Below are 16,831 nucleotides of genomic sequence, written 5' to 3' on the forward strand. Positions count from 1 at the left end.
CTTATGCAATACTAAAGAACATAAAATGAATGCAAACTATCAACTTATCAATATTATTTTTTTCTGTTTTAGGGCCAATAATTGAGCTGCAAGACATTGAGCTTATGGATTTATGGGGAGCCCCTGATGGCCAGGAAGTTTGTGAGGAACTCAGGGAAAAGTTAGTTTTGTCTCAAACAGGAATTTCTGAGGGAGAGATTTTAGCATGTGGACCTGTAGATGATAATAAACAAGGCACATCTAGAGTGAAAACTAGTGTCAGAGAAGGTCTTTTTGTACAAATGGGCATGAGTGAAGCTGAGGCTGGAGGAACTTCTAAGGAAGAAAACCAAGCAGCAGAATCAAGTGATGCTGAAGTGAGAAGGGAAGGTGAGGATGCTGCATCCGCAGCAAAAAGCACTGATTTGGAAGCTAGTGATTTGGATGGAAATACAATACATAGTGAAAAATCCAGTTTCCATGAAGCCATCAAAACTGAGAGGCAAACTGAGTCTGCAAGTGCAGACAGGCAGGAGGAAGCTTTCCCAGGATCGGCCTCTACTGGGTACAGTCTCAGCAGAGATGGAGAACCTAGATCTGAAAAACAGGTGGAGGAAGAGCAATTTAGCCTGGGTAGAGACCCTGACACAGAAACAAATAGGGAAGAAGATTATAGTATCTGGGACAGAGAACCTGGCTCAGAAGGGCAAGTTAGTCAGGAGGAAGACAACTGGATTGCAGAGGCAACCAACACAACTTCAGGACCAACACCTGAAGCTATAACTGTGACCTCAGAAGACAGAGCAGTGGCAGACATGGATGTCACTGCTTCAGAACAGGATGCTCCTGTTGCAGAGGTTGTGAAAGAAACTCCTGCAAGAAAAGAGAGTTTTTCTAGGCAGCATGGCAGTCAGTTTGGCCAACAGACAAGCTCAGAGACAAGACTGCAGGATGAGGACCTTCTGCAAGACCAGGGTAAAGGTAAAGCATTCTCCTTTCTTCTGGCAGACTTTAACCTTTTCCAACATATACATTTGGACTGGTTTAACCATAGGCATGTTTTTAATCCAGTTCAAAACTGTTGAAAGCATGTGAGTGATTTCTGAATACACAAGACCATAAGCTTTGATATCTTCTCAGCATGGTGTTTTCTGCCAAGGTTTCAGAGGGTGTTCCTCTCACAGGACAGCAGGTGACTTTGCTGGTGATCTGTATTCAAGGCACTGAGCAGACACTTTAATTCAAGTAGGGACTCTCTGAAGCAGCAGCATTTTTATAATAAGGAGAAACTTTATGTTCTGTTTCACTCTGCAATATTAGTATAGCAAGACAGGAGCCTGAGCACGTTTAAAATAGAAATGACTTTTAATGATTTTTAGACTGTGATTGCCCATAGGGAGATATATTATGAGATCTTTTATTTTAATCTCTCACCATGATTCCAAAGGAATATCATACTTCCTAATTGTGTACAAAGATCCTTGTTGTAGGAAGGCTGTGGTTGGGCAACTGTGTGTTTCATAAGAGGTACTTTCTTAAACATAGTAGAAGGACCAATTTCCTTGCTCGCGCTCTGTGAGTACACCCTTGTATCTCACAGTTTAAAACGCTGCAAGAACTGGGTCTACATACCAGAGCAGTCTAGTGGCAGACTGTAGAGCTGATGGTACAGCCCACTGGTACCTACAGCTTTCTGTGGTTAACTTCCAGTACACAGCACTAACCTGCCATCCAGCTGGTCCCTGCACGTGCATCCTGCATTGTTTGGGGCATGCAGTACTTCCATCTTCAGAGCAGATTCCCACCTTCACAGAATCTCACAGTTTCTCACAGAAATGATGGTCTGGTGGTATGATGCTCTTTGAGAGAAAGGTGAATGGAAGCCACAAGTCTGAGTATCATTTTGAACCTATCTTTGAAAAAAATTTATCTTATTACTCTTGCTAAAAGGGGTGTTTGTAGCTGGGCTTAAGAAATGTAACATTCACCAGGTGAATTTCAGGAAGCAGTATTTCCAAACAGTAAAAATAAATAGCTACTGATAACAAGGGTAACTCCAGAGACACAGAGGTAAATTTTACATATCAATCAGCAGGGTGCTCAGACTAGTAAGCGCTGGTTCACAGATTTCTTTTTAAAATTGCGGATCCAGCACACTCAGACAGACAGAATTCTCCAGCTGAAGCTAGCCAGGAGGTACCCTGGTCAGGTGACCGCTCATGTCAACTCTTTTCATCCACTTTAGAAAATATAGCTTGGATATATGTATTTAAAGGCTTTTAGAAAAGCTGTATTTTGTGTCTTTTTTAAAAGCTTATATCATTACAAATTATATTTTATCCATCACCAGGTGACCTTCTGACTTGTGACTTAAGCTGCAGGTATAGAAGCTCTGAAGAGAGAACTCCAGAGGACTGGACGTGTGAGAACACCAGATTTCCAGGTATTTGGTCACAAAATTGTGTGTTTGCTTGGGCACATAGCAGCTGGCAGTGTCTGCAGACATGCCAGTACTGCTGTGAGCTGAAAGTTTTGGCAAAAAACCAAACACTAATTCCTGAAGCTGACTTCGAGGTAGGAACAGTGTCGTCTTTGTCTCAGAAGGTCACTTGCTGTGTAACAGTAATTTCAGCTCACCCGTATTCAGTGATTTGACCTGGTTGTATGATAGCATCCATGCTAGACCGGAGCATAAATCTGAGGAGATACTATTAGAAAAGTATAAGCAGATTAAGACCTTTAGTCAGCATGGAGTCAGTCCGTATTCAGACATAATTTCACTGTATAGGAAGTGCAGGATTCAGGACTGTGTTGATAGCTGCCATGTAGACTGTGCTTTCTGCCTTTCAGACTTGCATCCCATCATGGCAGACATTCAGAACCTTTGGGCTTCTTGTACTAGGAGCGCCTTTGATGAAAGCTGCCTCAACCTGCCACAGTTTGTACAGCTCATGGAGACATTTGTTGGTGAAGACACTTCTCTGCCTACTGTGGAGAGGCTTATTGCATTTATCAAAGAAGAATACAAACAGACAGAAGAGGAAAAAATGGAACAACTAGAAAAGGTAAATATTGATAAGTTTTGTTGATCTCATGTCCAAACAAAAACCAAGCAAATGCCTACAGGCACTGACAAAGCCAACTTTAATCTCATGCTGGCAGAGCTATTCACTTGCAGCCTTGCATCCTTTATTTCTTCAAGAGACCTTTCACCCCTTTGTTTTCATATGGATCCTCCCTTCCTAGCCCTTAGCTCTAGAAGTGATGACAGACTCATTCTATAAGAAGTTGTCTGTTCTAGAGCCGGACTCAGCGAGACAGGAGGTTGATAGTTAATTGTGAAAGAGCTCAAAACATTCCATTCTGCTTATTCACCTTTATAATAGCCGAGACCTGATCTCTGACCTACTGCACTGGCATGTACATTTGGGGAGGATTATAAAACAAGTGTGTTTGGTTATGCTATGTGCATGGCTGTATGTGAATGTGCACATGCTTCTTTGTGTTTAAGTTACAAGGTGCTCTGGCCACGTGGTGAAAAAACATATTCCCCTTCAGCAGTATCCTCATGCACAGCATCAGGGTGCCCCAAATCACTTCAGAGTACAAATATATTTCGTGGTGGCTCTGTCTGCAGTAGCCTCTCTAGCTGCATTTTCCTCAGACCTCTTTCTAGTTTCCCTCTGTGCTGCTGACCTAATTTGGATGAGATATTGGATCTGACGGCTCTGCTGTCCTCACACTGAACACAACACACGCTGCCAGTATTTTGGCCTTTGAGAGATTTCCACTCCAGCCATTTATCACTGTACGCTGTGCAAGGACTGGGTTTAAAGGACAAATTGTACGTGCATTTGCTTGGAGCCCACGTGCTTCAGGACAGCACCAGCAAAATAACAATGTATAATACAAACTGTCACATCTTTGGGTGTTACTAAAAAGGTTGTGGTTAGTTCTTGCTGGGAAGACATTTGTATTCTGGGAAACTTGCACTTACCTGAATTGATCTCACCTTAGATCCAGGACACGCCTCATTTGTTGCCTGGGAAATAACCCTCTGCAGTGCCGATTCTGCCTGGTAAAACTGAACTGTCAGCTGTGTTTAGTGTTTCCAAACATTCCCCAGGTTTAATGATTTATGTCCAGGTCTGAGCTGTGTACTTACAATTTGGCCTAACCCACAGGAAATACTGTATTTTCCATATTTGTGTAGACACTGAGCATCAGTGTCCAGGAATTCTCAAAGACTGGCTGTTCTCTGCTGTAGGTTCACCGCATCTCTCACTTGGCCCAACGGAAACGGCTTCTGGAGGCACTTTTCGCAAAGTGGGACAACAACGCATCTGGGTTTCTGGACCTGGAAGAGGTGGATGCTGTTCTAAGCACATTCAATGAAGGGATGGAAAAAGAGGCCTTGATGAAGGGTAAGGAAACAGCTCTGCTCTGAGAGAACAATGTCAACACACTAGGCCTTAAAACATTCAACAACAGTGCTAAGGAAGTTGTTGGCAAGCACTCGTCATATTTTGGTTTTGTAAGCAGTCATAAGCATACATGGTATAATGTATAAAATGAAAAGTAACAGTTATCCAGACTGACTCATTAATGCATAGCTCCATCCCCTCCTCCCGTGGCAAGGTAGCCCAATGCTTTCATGACATTGTGATGTGTTGAAAAATTATTTCAGCTGTAACATGCAATGTATACTTGTGATATGGCAGTGAAAAACACATGTAAAGCCTGAGGACATGTTTACACTTTTAGTCTTGCCTATCAGTGTTATCCAGCTATTTTCAACAGCTACATTTTACTGTGCTGTCTGCAGGAATCTATCTCATAGGAGGCAACAGCAGTTTTCCTGATGGGTCTCAAACAGCCTTTAGCAATCCACACTGTTGCACAGCTCTCATGAATTAGGTAGTAAGTTCAAGTCTCACTTCTCTGTTCGTTTCTCCAAATAAACTTGGTCTTTAACAGACTAGACTTGGGTCAGACAGAAGTGCTGCAGGTTCACCTGGCCCTGTCTGGTGGCCTCATACATACTAACATGTGGGCATTAGGTGTTCTCAGATACTGTATTAGTGACTAAGAACATGTCTGCATGTGTGCTTGGGTGGAGAGGACTGGTTTATTCATCTCCATGCTCATTTTCATGTTGCTTGTTCTGCTGCACACTACTAAATCGCTCATTTTGGCAACCACCACAATCTCTTTATCCTCTAGCTCACTTGAGGCAGCTGGAGGGGTGGGGAGCGCACCGGCATGCTACAGTTAATAGTCTCTAGGCTGCACAGCCACGGAAGAAACTGGCAGTTTACAGCTCTCTTGTATTCAAAGCATGCCAGAACACACTACAGAAATATGGAAGAACATAGGCCCTTCCATGAAGGGCTCATAAACTAAAGGACAAATAAATAGAAAGATAGCATAGCAAAATCAATACCACCTACAAGCAATATAAAACTATTTCTAGCAGCTTCAACATAATCTCTCAAAGACATCATGGAACGAGCAGGTTTGGGGGAAGGGCTCACAGACATTGCACTCCTGGATGAAAATGCAGAATGAAAAGTGGGTAGAATTATTTTATCTTCCTTGTAAGTGAAAAGTGTAACGTTACAGATATAATGGGGAAAATAATTCTTCACGCTGTGGCTCAGTAATGAAGGAACCGATCACGCCATGTTTAACTTCATGTGTATTTCTTTATTCATCTTTCTTCACAGAGAGGAGAAAGTGGAGATGAAAATCCAAACATTTTTATACCATCAAAACTTTCTCCATCCTAGTTCTGCCAGAAAATCCAAAATTAAATGAAAAAATACTGAATGTTCTTTAGATGATGGGCAGGATAAGACAGCATTAGCAGTCAGCTCCACCATGATTGGGGCCAGTTAGTACTTGCTGCTTCCACAACTAAAATCGGTGATAAAATGCCCCCTGACTTCTGTGGGGGAAGGAGGAGGCTTTTAGCTCCCATAAACATCCGTGTCTTGGGTGCACTGGGATGCAATCAGGGCAGCTCCCTGCCTGTGCATCATTAATCAAAGCATTTTCTATTACACTGTCCTTATAGCTCACTGTATGTATCGATCACAAAATACTCCCTGCTTAAGAGCAAAGTGACACTTCGACCTATATATCTTTGCTCGCTTAGTTTGCTAGTCGGTAGCGGCTTGACAATCACTCCCTTTCCTTTACTTCTTCGGGTCCAACAGGATTTGAAATCAGGATGCATCAAAAATGATGAAAGTGTTAGTCATGGCAGTGCTCAGGAGAGGCCCTGCCAGGAGCCTGATCAGGCAAGCAGAGCTTGGGCAGAGCTCCCGATGAATTCCGGCTTTCCAAAGCCAGGGAGCTGCCTGCAACTTCCAGAGACTGTGCAAGAGCACCCCCGTGAGCCCAGAGCTGTGGCGCGGGGAGCAGCGGCAGCAGCTCTTGGAGGAACCAGCCCAGGGCTTCAACAACCCTGTTGGACTGCCTGCTGAGTTAAGTAACACCTGAATAGAAACCGATGGGGTACATTCACATCTTCAAGCTCAGTCTGTTCGGATTACAGCTCTAAGATGAGTCTTACTTGTCTTCAGGACTTCTGGGCAAATTGGAAGTTTGTGAACGAGAGTGAGTAGATACAAGAAAGCAATTCTTGGGAATCATAATTTGACCCTTGTGGCATTCCTCATTCCTCCTTCCTCCACGCAAAAGGAAATTTGCCTGTACTTGGGCCAGCTCAGCTGCAACCTCTAGGACATGTGAAAAAGGGGACTGGGGCACAGCTCTGCTCTCTGGCTTTGTGCAAGATGGGAAGGAGCAGCCTCCATGCAGTCATCTTTACTCCTTCACTCCCCTGAGAGCCAACAGGCATCACATCACTGGTTTAGGTGGTTTTCATACTCATTTATTCTTCTAAACTCTGTATTTCTTATAAAAGCTCTCTTGCTCCTTTTGCTCCACATCTACATCCCTTGGTGCAGTACAGGTGACTCCAAAGCACTGTTGTCCCGACCTCTGTGTGACTTCAACAGAGCTTTTGTTTTCTTTGCTCTTCATTTAATGAGATTTAGCACAATGCAGACGTTATTTCAATAATTCATTAAAGGCACCTAAAGAAGGATAATTAAAAATGATAGTTACTTTGGAAGGCCTCAAAAGGAAAATGTAATGTCTGCAAAGTATGGTACATAATGGAAAATCCGGGAACATGAGTGATCTGTGAAATCTGTAGACTCTGGCCTTCACATTTTTAATGGGATTGATGAATAGTTTTTCCGTAAGGACCCAACTACTATTACTGTACACAGAATGTCTACCTGCAGCCCAGCCCCACCAGCCCTGCAAGTGTCCACGAAATTTTGTTCTGATGTGGAGATACCTCTGATTTTTGCTAACTCCAAGCAGCTTTCCTATTTTCCATTGACCTTTATTGTTCAGGTATGTTGCAGAGATATGAAAGGCGCAGAGGAGCAATGCTGTGCAGGTTTCTTTCTCGGTAGGTGAGAAAATAGGCATCTAGAGGAAAGGTGCATCCAGTCTTGAAGCTGGAGATTACCTGTCATGATGACAACTTAAATTTAGGAGACAGCTAGAAGAAACCCAGAATGATGGACTAGAGCACTCCGCCCAAAGTCAGTTTAGGGCTTGATTCATATTTTACACAAGAAAAGCAGATTTTTTTTATTCAAATAAAGTGTCCCTGTCTTGTTTTCTGTTTCTTCTACTAGCAAAGAAACACCTTTGCTCCCGTTACCCACAGCTGAGCAGAGTGGGGAAGCTATCCGCAAAGGCATTCCAGACTTTCCTTGAGTTAGTTGCTTCTGAGTTCCCTGACAATGAGGATGAAACTATTGATAATTTGGTGGAATTTCTGACCACAAGTGTGGAACGAAGTCGCATGGAGTGCTTGCAAAGCTTAGCCAGGAGGAAATGGCTGCACAGTATCCAGCAAGCAGCTGAGACCAGCGGAGCAAGCATGGAACCCCTTTACAAAGCAGTGTTTAAGGCCCTCTCCCAGGTATGCATCCCAGGGAGCACAAGAGTTGTGTTGGGATTGTGACACTGATTTCAAACCCTGGTGCATTTGAGTGGAACGTGCAGGTAGCATGGGAAGCTGGTCTGAGGCTGGGTTCCTTGTGCTTTTCTGCACTTAGCTGATGTTCAGGAGAGCCCATGGAAAGAGCCACAGCCCTGCAATACAAGAATTCTTGTCCATGGTCTGCCAATACAGAATGCATTTCATGGATACTTATGTCTCACTTTCTGAAGATCAAATCTGGTAATCCATAGTTCTAGTTTTGGAGCTTCTGAAATGAAACACACCAGCCTTAGTTTGGGACAAAGATGGTTAATCTGTAGTGGAGATACACATTAATTTTTAACCTGCAGCTGCAACTTTAGATGTTTGTCCTCACCATTAAAGCCCTCCTCAAAGAAAAACTTCTCTCATAGTAGCTGAAGTGGTCTTACAATATTTAGGTTTGTAAATGTAGCAACTCTGGCACTTGTTTGTCTGATTTTTCCAAAGGAATTTTCTATTGGAGAAGAAATCCATAGGAGTTTTGCTTAGGCACATTATAATTAGGGATTATTTTTATATGAACTGCTCTCCATGAGCAGCAGGAAAAAAGAAATTCATTTTCCTTGCCAATCAAAATACCAAGTGTTTTTGCTTGTAACGGAGCGTACCGGTCACACGCGATCACAGCATAGGCACATACATGTCATGCAGTTGGTGCGTGACATACAAAATCAGTCACCCAGATCAGCATCTCAGCAAAAAATGAGACAAGTGCTAAGTACATGAAATAAGTGTAATGGCCAATGGCTAATGTACATAATGCAGTGGGAAACATTTGGTTGCTAGGATGCAGAAGCCCATGGGGATAACAAGAAGATCAGTGCGTATATTGCCCTTTTGGAAGAGAACCAGCTCTCACCAGAGCGGGGACAGATTCTCCTACACTATGTGGCATGTACCGCAGATGATGCTCCGTATGTTCTAAACCAGATACTGTACAGAGACATGAAAGGAGTAAGGTAAGAAAAGCTGCAAATAACTGTTCCTTTTTTTTCCAAAATATTTGGAATGTAGGGTTACCAGGCAGTGTTTGGGGTGCACTGGAAACAGAGGTTGATAGAGCACTCCAGAGAGGAAATCTCCACAGGGACTGTTGTGGAATGATTCATTATCATATACATGCCCATACACTTTGCATAGTCTACTTAGAAATGCTCTGTTTGGGATTTCATTCCTTTCCTTGGGGACATTAGCTCACGGTCTAATAAATCTCATCCTTTAGCAAATGTCTATTGCATTGGGCCTACATTTTCTTCTTTAAAAATTAATTCCCTTACACCAGTTTACATCCACGGGATATTTTTTGAGAACAATGCCTTTCCTTCCCTAGTGTTTACACTATAAACAGCTTTCATGCCTACTAGTTGTTGTTTCCAAAAGCTAGACATATTTGTTTCTTTAAGTATTGCTTCTTCTAACCTATTAAATGTAACTGCTGCTTGCTTCTGTATTCCTTTTCATTACATTCATTAGTTGATGTTTTTAAAATGTCCTAAGGATGAAAACTGCCTTATTTATTACCACTGTCTTTGGGATGCAAGTGGTAAATGTGGTATTTCTGGGTGTGGTCAGAGTAAGGAGCTAACACCTTCCTTCTCTGATGTCAAAAAGCAGGGAGAGATCAAAGCTGCAGTACTTATGGCTTTGCTAAAGGTTTTCTGCTACTCTTAACAAATCCACTCATAAGTTTACTTTTCAGCTTTGCAGCTGTTGAAGAGGGAAAGCCAATCCATGTTCCAAGAGTTGAGCTCCACGGAAATATCCACTTCTGGAACTACGACCGCCCAGTGGAGGAGAGAAAAGGTTCACTCCTGGTACTGCCATTGCACAATGCTCGCTGGAGAGTCTTTGGCATTCTAGGACTGGACACTCTTCGGGACCGGTGTGAGAAAACCATCTTTCTGACCCATGAGATCAGTTTCTATCAGGTGGGCACCACCAGAAAGCAGTTTGTTAGACCACTCTTCAATAAACTGTGTAGGGACCATGTGAATTTTAGATGTTCATTCTGAGTAAACGTAAGATGTGCAACTAAGAAAAGAACTGTGGGCCCCTTTTTACTGTATATGGTGAAAGTGCTGTGAGCAGAACACTTTATCAATCTTACTGATTAGCACCTTATCTGTAATTGATTATGAGATATCGCTTCATCAATAATTTATTTAAGATTCTCCTGACTAGTAAATTAATAGCACTTTTGTGCAAAGCCCAAAGATAGTAGATTTTATTTCCTGAAGCTCTGGACCTCATATTTGAGTTTGTTTCCATAAAGTGGCATGAAACCTTACTTTTTACAGAGGTGGAATAATTATAAGCCACAGCAGTCCGGATTTCTTCAGGATGCTCTTTAGCATCAGCCTCATTGTGGATGCATCATCTGGGCAGCAGGGAGCGCAGCAAGCCAACATTACCAGTCAATTTGGCTATGTCTACTAAAAAACAACTTTGTCTAGTTTAGGACTTGGCTGTGACCCGAGTACTCTGGCGCTTTACAGCATTATTTGATAAGGGACATTCTACAGTCACTCTTCAGCTTTACAAGTTCTGATTAACGTAACTTGTTACAACCATTTTGCTTCGTTTTGCTGCATGAATGTTTCCCCAGCTTTTTTCCCCAAATCCTATGAAACTGTCTGGCTCATTTGGAGGATTCTGCTTTCACAGGGAGTTTCTCATGCATTCAGCAAAGCCTACCACCATATCTGCACACTGGAAAATGTTCTACAAATGACTGTTACTGCTCTGGACTGGTTGTATCCCAGGGCACCCAGCATCCACGCTGTAGTTATGTACCTGGTGGAGCCTGGCAAAGACAAGGTAAGCAGATCACTGCAGTGGAAAGGCCTGTAATATTCAGGGGATGAAAGGCTGCTGTAGTGAGAACATGCCATTGCTAGCTGCCTGTGATTTCCCAGTGGTTTTATCACAAAAATTGAAGCCTACCTGAGATTCTCATGCCTGCCTGAACAACAAAAGGGCTACAAAGGTAGAGAGGGAAGTTATCCTCTGTAAAGGAGGCCACTCTTCATTCTTTTCATTCTCCCATGTAAAACAATTCAAAAGCTCTGCTAGTATAGCCCCTTCTCCATGGGAAAAGGGAATATTCTCCTACTTCAGTGCTCACAGCTGCATAGCAACCAATAGAGCAAAACCCCTCATCCATCCATCCATCCATCCATCCATCCATCCATCGGTTAGCCAACACTGCAAGCCCCTGCTAAAGCTTTGCTGTCTGGGACCTCCACAAAGGGAGATGTTCTTCTGTGGAAATTCTATGTGTGTCAAAATTACGGTATTTTATAGGAAAAAAAAAATATCCTAGCTACTATATTAGCTCTTCATTCTGAACTAGTCAGCCGCCAAGATGTAAATACAACTCAGGAAGTGGCTGCTTCCTGATTAGCTAGGTTGGAAAGGCAGCCCCCCTCCCTGCAGATCATATTGCAGTTGTTCAGCAGACACTCGGGCCCTGGGAAGCTTGTCATTTCACGTACAAGTGAGTCAAGAAGATGGAAAGTGTATGCAATATTTAGGACTGATCCCGTGTCATCACAAAGTCTGCATGACATCTGCTGTAGCCATAATTCAGCTGCTTCCTCTGATAAGCATGGTTTATGTTGGCAGCTTTCTGGTCATTCCACTGCACTGTTCCCTTGTTAGCTGCCTGATAGCCAGGTCATTTGCTCCCCTCGATGCTTTTCATGTGTCAAGGCACACTGACACAAATATGACATGAGAAAGAGGTCTGCAAGAGGATGGGAAAAAGAAGGGAAACCTCTTCTTGGCCTGTGGGTGTCCCTCAGTGCGGAGCCTGAGGTGGATTAAACAGTCCGGCTGAGGGAGGTCCAGGGCACATTCTTTATGCATCTTGAGCAACACACTCTGGGAATAAAACCAAGCATTGCTGGGAGATGTCTTTAAACCATCCCATTGCACTTGAACATACATAGGAGTTTCCTTTAAGAAATAAACAATTTCCTCCCTCTCCAAGCTTTGAAATGGCTGTTCCTTTCTTGGATGCAGCTAAACCTGCCTTTTCTCTCTGGCAGATACAGGACTACGCTCTGCGCAAGATGATTACTATAGATAAAGCAGGACAAAAAGAAATTCATAGCTCTCCTGTTGTTCTCCTCAGGAAAGAAAACCTCTTAAGGTAGGTTCCAGCACCTGCAATCGAACTAGTTACTTCTGGTCCTAGACTCCAGTCTGGATCAGGCATGAACCGGGTTACTTAAAGCCCACGGTAATGCAGCCCTCCAAGAGTGTCTGGCTGTAGCTCTCTCACTGTCAAAGCTTCTGGTGAGTTTGCATGTGAATTAGGAAGGGGTGAGGAGTGTTTTCTCTTTGAGTTCAGGCCTGCAAAAACTTAACTTCTGACTTAATGCTTACCAACTGAGCTGCCAAACAAGCTCTACCTCTGCTGTGAAAGGTTTGCAGGATTAGGGCCTACACTGAACCATTTTGCTCTTCAGAATAATCTGGTCACATTAGTCTCACTTCCTTCAACTACCTGCTTCCTTCCACTGCCAAGATCCTCTTCTAGGCATATCATCCTTGTCGTCAAAGTTGGTTGAGCAGCCATTTGCTGTTCCAGTAGATGTTTTTACTCTTTATAAAACTCTGTAGAACAACTGTTAATGCAGTTATAAACAGGAAATTGTTTTTAAAACAAGGTTTGTTAAATTCTTATGATTTTCAATAATTGCTTTGGCTAAGCAATACTGTGTTCCACAATGATATTTTCTCCTTTTTGTGTGGCTTGAATGGTACTTAACGCTGCGCATATTTCAGTTCAAGGAAATCAACAATGATTTAGTAATGTAATACCTTTGTTTTATCAACAAGAGATGAATGGCATCTTACTAAAAGAAGCTAAATAAATTGCCAAAAGAATCTGGAATGGTAAAGTCTAGTCCATTTTCCTCTCTTTGCTCTCATTTCAGAGATTACCTGTTTAAGTGCATAGAGAGTTCAGAGGTCATTCGCACTTCTGTCTGTGGAGTACACCACACTGCAGTACCTCTCCGTGACCTATCAGGACAAGCTCTTGGCATATTTGATATCAGCATTGGACACCACCAGAAATTACCACCTCAAGAACACAAAGACCTGCAGAAAATGCTAAAGATGGCCCAAGCTGCCTGCTCTGAGATACTGAAGATGTCTTTAGAGGAAACAGAACCAACCTATGGACTGGGTATCGTGCATACAGAGCCAAGACAGGTTTCTTAGGGGTGAAATTAGGAATCCCAGTGAAACCGCATCTAAAGTATCATTCCTACAAGTATGGAAAGCAAATACAAACCTTTGGTACATGTAATCTACTCCTGAGCAAACCTAAGTGCTTGGCAGAGTACAGTTAAACAGAATGTTTGGATTTTGACTGGTTTACAGGGTATTTTGTGCCCAAGTCCCACTGAAATCAAAAGTGTGAAGCAAGGTGCTTTGTTGCCTCCAGGGATCTAGCACGTCCTCCTCAGAACTGTCCCAACTAAGATCTGAAGCATTTGAATGTCACAGTTACAGCATTACCTGCATGCCTGAACCCTTCATGGTCTCAGGACCTCTGCTTGTCCCTGAGGCAAGTTTTGTCTCCTTCTCAAGCATATACCCATTTTTAAAAGTTTCATAGGATACTTGGGCTGTATACAAATAAATCAGTCAAGGAGACAAAGAGTTAATCATAAGGAGGGCAGAGCCTTTCAGTCAATAACATAAGTCTTGTGTAGCAGATGTTTCTGAGCTTTTGATTTGCTGAGGTTTGCTTTTGATTCCAGAGGCTGAACATGTGGCAGATTTGAGGCATGCAGGGATCCTGTTCCACCAGTTCATGCTACAGGACCTGCGTGAGTGTGTCCAGAAACTCGATGCTGAGAGCTTTGCTGAAATAAAGAGCTATGTAGAACCGCCAGCTCTGGTACACAACATAGTTAAGGCTGTGCTGTTCCTTCTCCATCCAAACTGGAAGGGCTCAGAGACAACTGAGAACTGGAGTCAGTGTAAACTGGTGAGACTTCAAAATGTTGAGACTTTGTTTTCTGTTCTTCCTCCCCCAAGAAGATGTTAGTGGAATTTGCCAAGGGTGAATGGGCAGTGAAATAATTCATTACCTACAGATTTCCTATACGCTTGTCTTAGCCATCTTTAATTCTGTAACCCTCTCAAGGTTTTCACTGCTACCTGACTCTTTGTTCTCTGCACTGCAGAAACTTGATGATAATTTGATTCAGGAGATTTATTGCTTTGATCCAACTGCTGCATCTGTGCAAGTTCAAGCAGAGCTGCTGCTGGACTGCATCACTGGTAAATATCATAAACTAATTGTGAGATTACCAGACACGGCTCAGCAATGAAACAGTGTCAGTGGCAACCTTCAACTGAGTGCTTTTAAGGTCCTTACTTCAGAAATTAACTTTGATTTTACAACAGATTAAACAGCAGATAAAGGGTACTAAATATCTGCAGTCTTTTTTGGTCAATAAAAGCCAACCTGTTAAATTTAGAATCAAAATTCACTGCCTTAAGGAAAGGGTTGCAGATCAGCTTTGAAACCTACCAGAACAAGTGATCTCATTGTAAATCCCCAGATAAACACATTAAGAATGATGGCTCTTTTGGCAAGTAATATGTAAAGACATATTAATAATGATGGTTCTTTTGGCAAGGAAATCTACTTCAGACCTCCGTGCCCTGCCTGAGGAACTGACCCAGCTCCAAACAGCAACACAACTGTTGGAGGACAGTTTGAGCCCTCCTCTTTGTAAACACCATCTGCCAGGAACTTAATATACTCACTGGCCATATACAGGAGCTGGTTTTCAGACTGTCTTTCCCTCCTTTAATGAATGTGAGCTTTTTTGGAGCCAGAGCAGTCAAGAGGCTATTATATTTGCAATATCTCTGCAAGAGAAATTACAGTTGGTTTTGCTGAGATCTCTCCCTTGATGATCTAATGCCAGACTAAGAGGCCTGTGAAAAATCAAATGTGGACAAGACTTGTTAATTTAGCTGGGGATATTTATCAACAGTACCTTGCCTACTGATGAACAGTGAACACTTAATGCGGTCACAGTTCCTTTTCATGTGTTCTCCTCATATATATTAAACTAATTCACTGGAAAGAACGAAGCAGGCCTAGGGCATCCAGTCTTCCTCCCGTTAGGGATGCAGATGTAACTAGAAAGAATACAGCTTTGGCAAACTGCTGGTGGGCTACAGAAGGTTGGTTTCCCAGGATAGAACTTATTCTGAGAGAGTCGTGTCAGACTGGTGGTGTGAATACAGATATAACTCACAATTATAGGAATTCCTTTAAAATGAACATCGCTGTTCGCACATGGTGTATGTTGGATAATGGCCATATGTTCCATGTGCTGTAATACAGAACAGAGCACAAAACAACCTAGTCTCTATCGACATTAATGGTATGATTCTGTGGTGACCTTTAATAGCATTTAGTAAAACAGCTCTGAAAGATATTACTCTTAAATCAAATCTGAGTTTGGAAAAAAAGAGCACTTTTCTCATTACATTTTTAATTATCAAATGTTTAGCATTGAAATATGGCAGAGCACTTTGTACAACAGGGGACCTGCCACAAGATAAATTACAATAAAAAAGCAGCATTCCTCTGATTGACCGTCACTGTCACAATGCTGTGTGCTTCTCAAAGCATCACCATTTTCCAGGGTGAAATTACTGGACTCGGGGAAAGCTCCTCTGATGGGATGATCTTCTGTTCAGTCTTATAGCAACATTGGTCACAGTTTTGACTTGGCTTTTGGAGTTACAGCTCTTCTTTGTTTCAGGTGTACCTCGAGCAGCGGTGTGGCCGCACGGCTCCGTCCCAGCCGAGTACCTGCACCACTGGGTACACACCTGCCTGTCGCTAGCAGAGATCACCAAGAGCCTGCACAGTAAAAAACCCCATCTTCAGCCTCTTTTTGGCACCAAATTCTAGTGTGCCTCTAATTAAGTCTCTTAATTCCTCATCTAACCTTAGTGATTCTGGTATTTGACATCTTTTATTAAATTACCTGTTGCTTTTTTATTTTTTATGCATCGCTACTAGGTATTTGTTGTTAAGATGGTAGGAAGTCTGCTAGGGATTATTAAGAAAAAGCAATAAAACATTAAAGGGAACAATTTTGCTAATGCAGCTATGAAATCTTAGAAGTTAGATTAAAAGTTTTTGTGGTTTTTATTAATTCTGGGGTAAAAAGAGAGGCAGGGATGAGTTGACTACCAAGCTACAATGCTCATTAATGATACAGCAAAAATTTTCAAGCTGCAGTCTCCTTATTTTTAGGAATAATTTTAAGTAAAGGTTGTTAATCAGCATTTTGTCAAGTTCTGAATGTGTTGCAGAAAAGCCCTACACTTTTAATATAGCAAAAAAAAGCTTTCTTACTGGGATAAACCTTGAGATTACAGCCAACTGCACTGTCGGTAGCAAGATTTCATCTTTCCAATAACGTTTCTTTCAGCAGAGTAACTTTTTTAATAAAATTTTGGGAAATTAAACTCCTCTTTATTTCTTTTAGCTGGCAACAAGCGACGTCTCCACGTAGGTGATGACAGGGGCAGGGTGGCTTCTCCCTGACGTGGGGAGGGCGCCTCCGGGCCTTGCCCGCCTCAGGGGCCTTGCCCGCCTCAGGGCCTTTCCCGCCGGCGGGCCCACGCGGGCCCTCGTGCCCGGCCACCGGCAGCAGCGGCCGCCGCCGTGAGGAGCCGCCGCCGCCGCCCTCGGCCCGGCCCGGCCCTCCACAGCCCTTCCCG

General features: G+C 42.8%; 1 protein-coding gene across 1 annotated transcript in view; it reads left to right on the plus strand.

Moving 5' to 3' along the window:
• Positions 1–16,576, plus strand: part of EFCAB5 (EF-hand calcium binding domain 5) — a 42,671-nt gene extending 26,095 nt beyond the window's left edge. The window contains exons 10-22 of the mRNA XM_074845442.1: positions 73–960; positions 2,330–2,422; positions 2,830–3,044; positions 4,247–4,403; positions 7,701–7,990; positions 8,840–9,012; positions 9,753–9,981; positions 10,718–10,870; positions 12,103–12,206; positions 12,997–13,250; positions 13,831–14,060; positions 14,260–14,356; positions 15,862–16,576. Coding sequence (XP_074701543.1) covers positions 73–960; positions 2,330–2,422; positions 2,830–3,044; positions 4,247–4,403; positions 7,701–7,990; positions 8,840–9,012; positions 9,753–9,981; positions 10,718–10,870; positions 12,103–12,206; positions 12,997–13,250; positions 13,831–14,060; positions 14,260–14,356; positions 15,862–16,013 — 3,035 coding nt within the window. The 3' untranslated portion in view covers positions 16,014–16,576. The remainder of the gene's footprint in view (positions 1–72; positions 961–2,329; positions 2,423–2,829; positions 3,045–4,246; positions 4,404–7,700; positions 7,991–8,839; positions 9,013–9,752; positions 9,982–10,717; positions 10,871–12,102; positions 12,207–12,996; positions 13,251–13,830; positions 14,061–14,259; positions 14,357–15,861) is intronic.
• Positions 16,577–16,831: the final 255 nt, after the last annotated feature.

This window comes from Strix aluco, chromosome 19 (genome assembly GCF_031877795.1).
Source record: "Strix aluco isolate bStrAlu1 chromosome 19, bStrAlu1.hap1, whole genome shotgun sequence".
Lineage (NCBI taxonomy): Eukaryota > Metazoa > Chordata > Aves > Strigiformes > Strigidae > Strix > Strix aluco.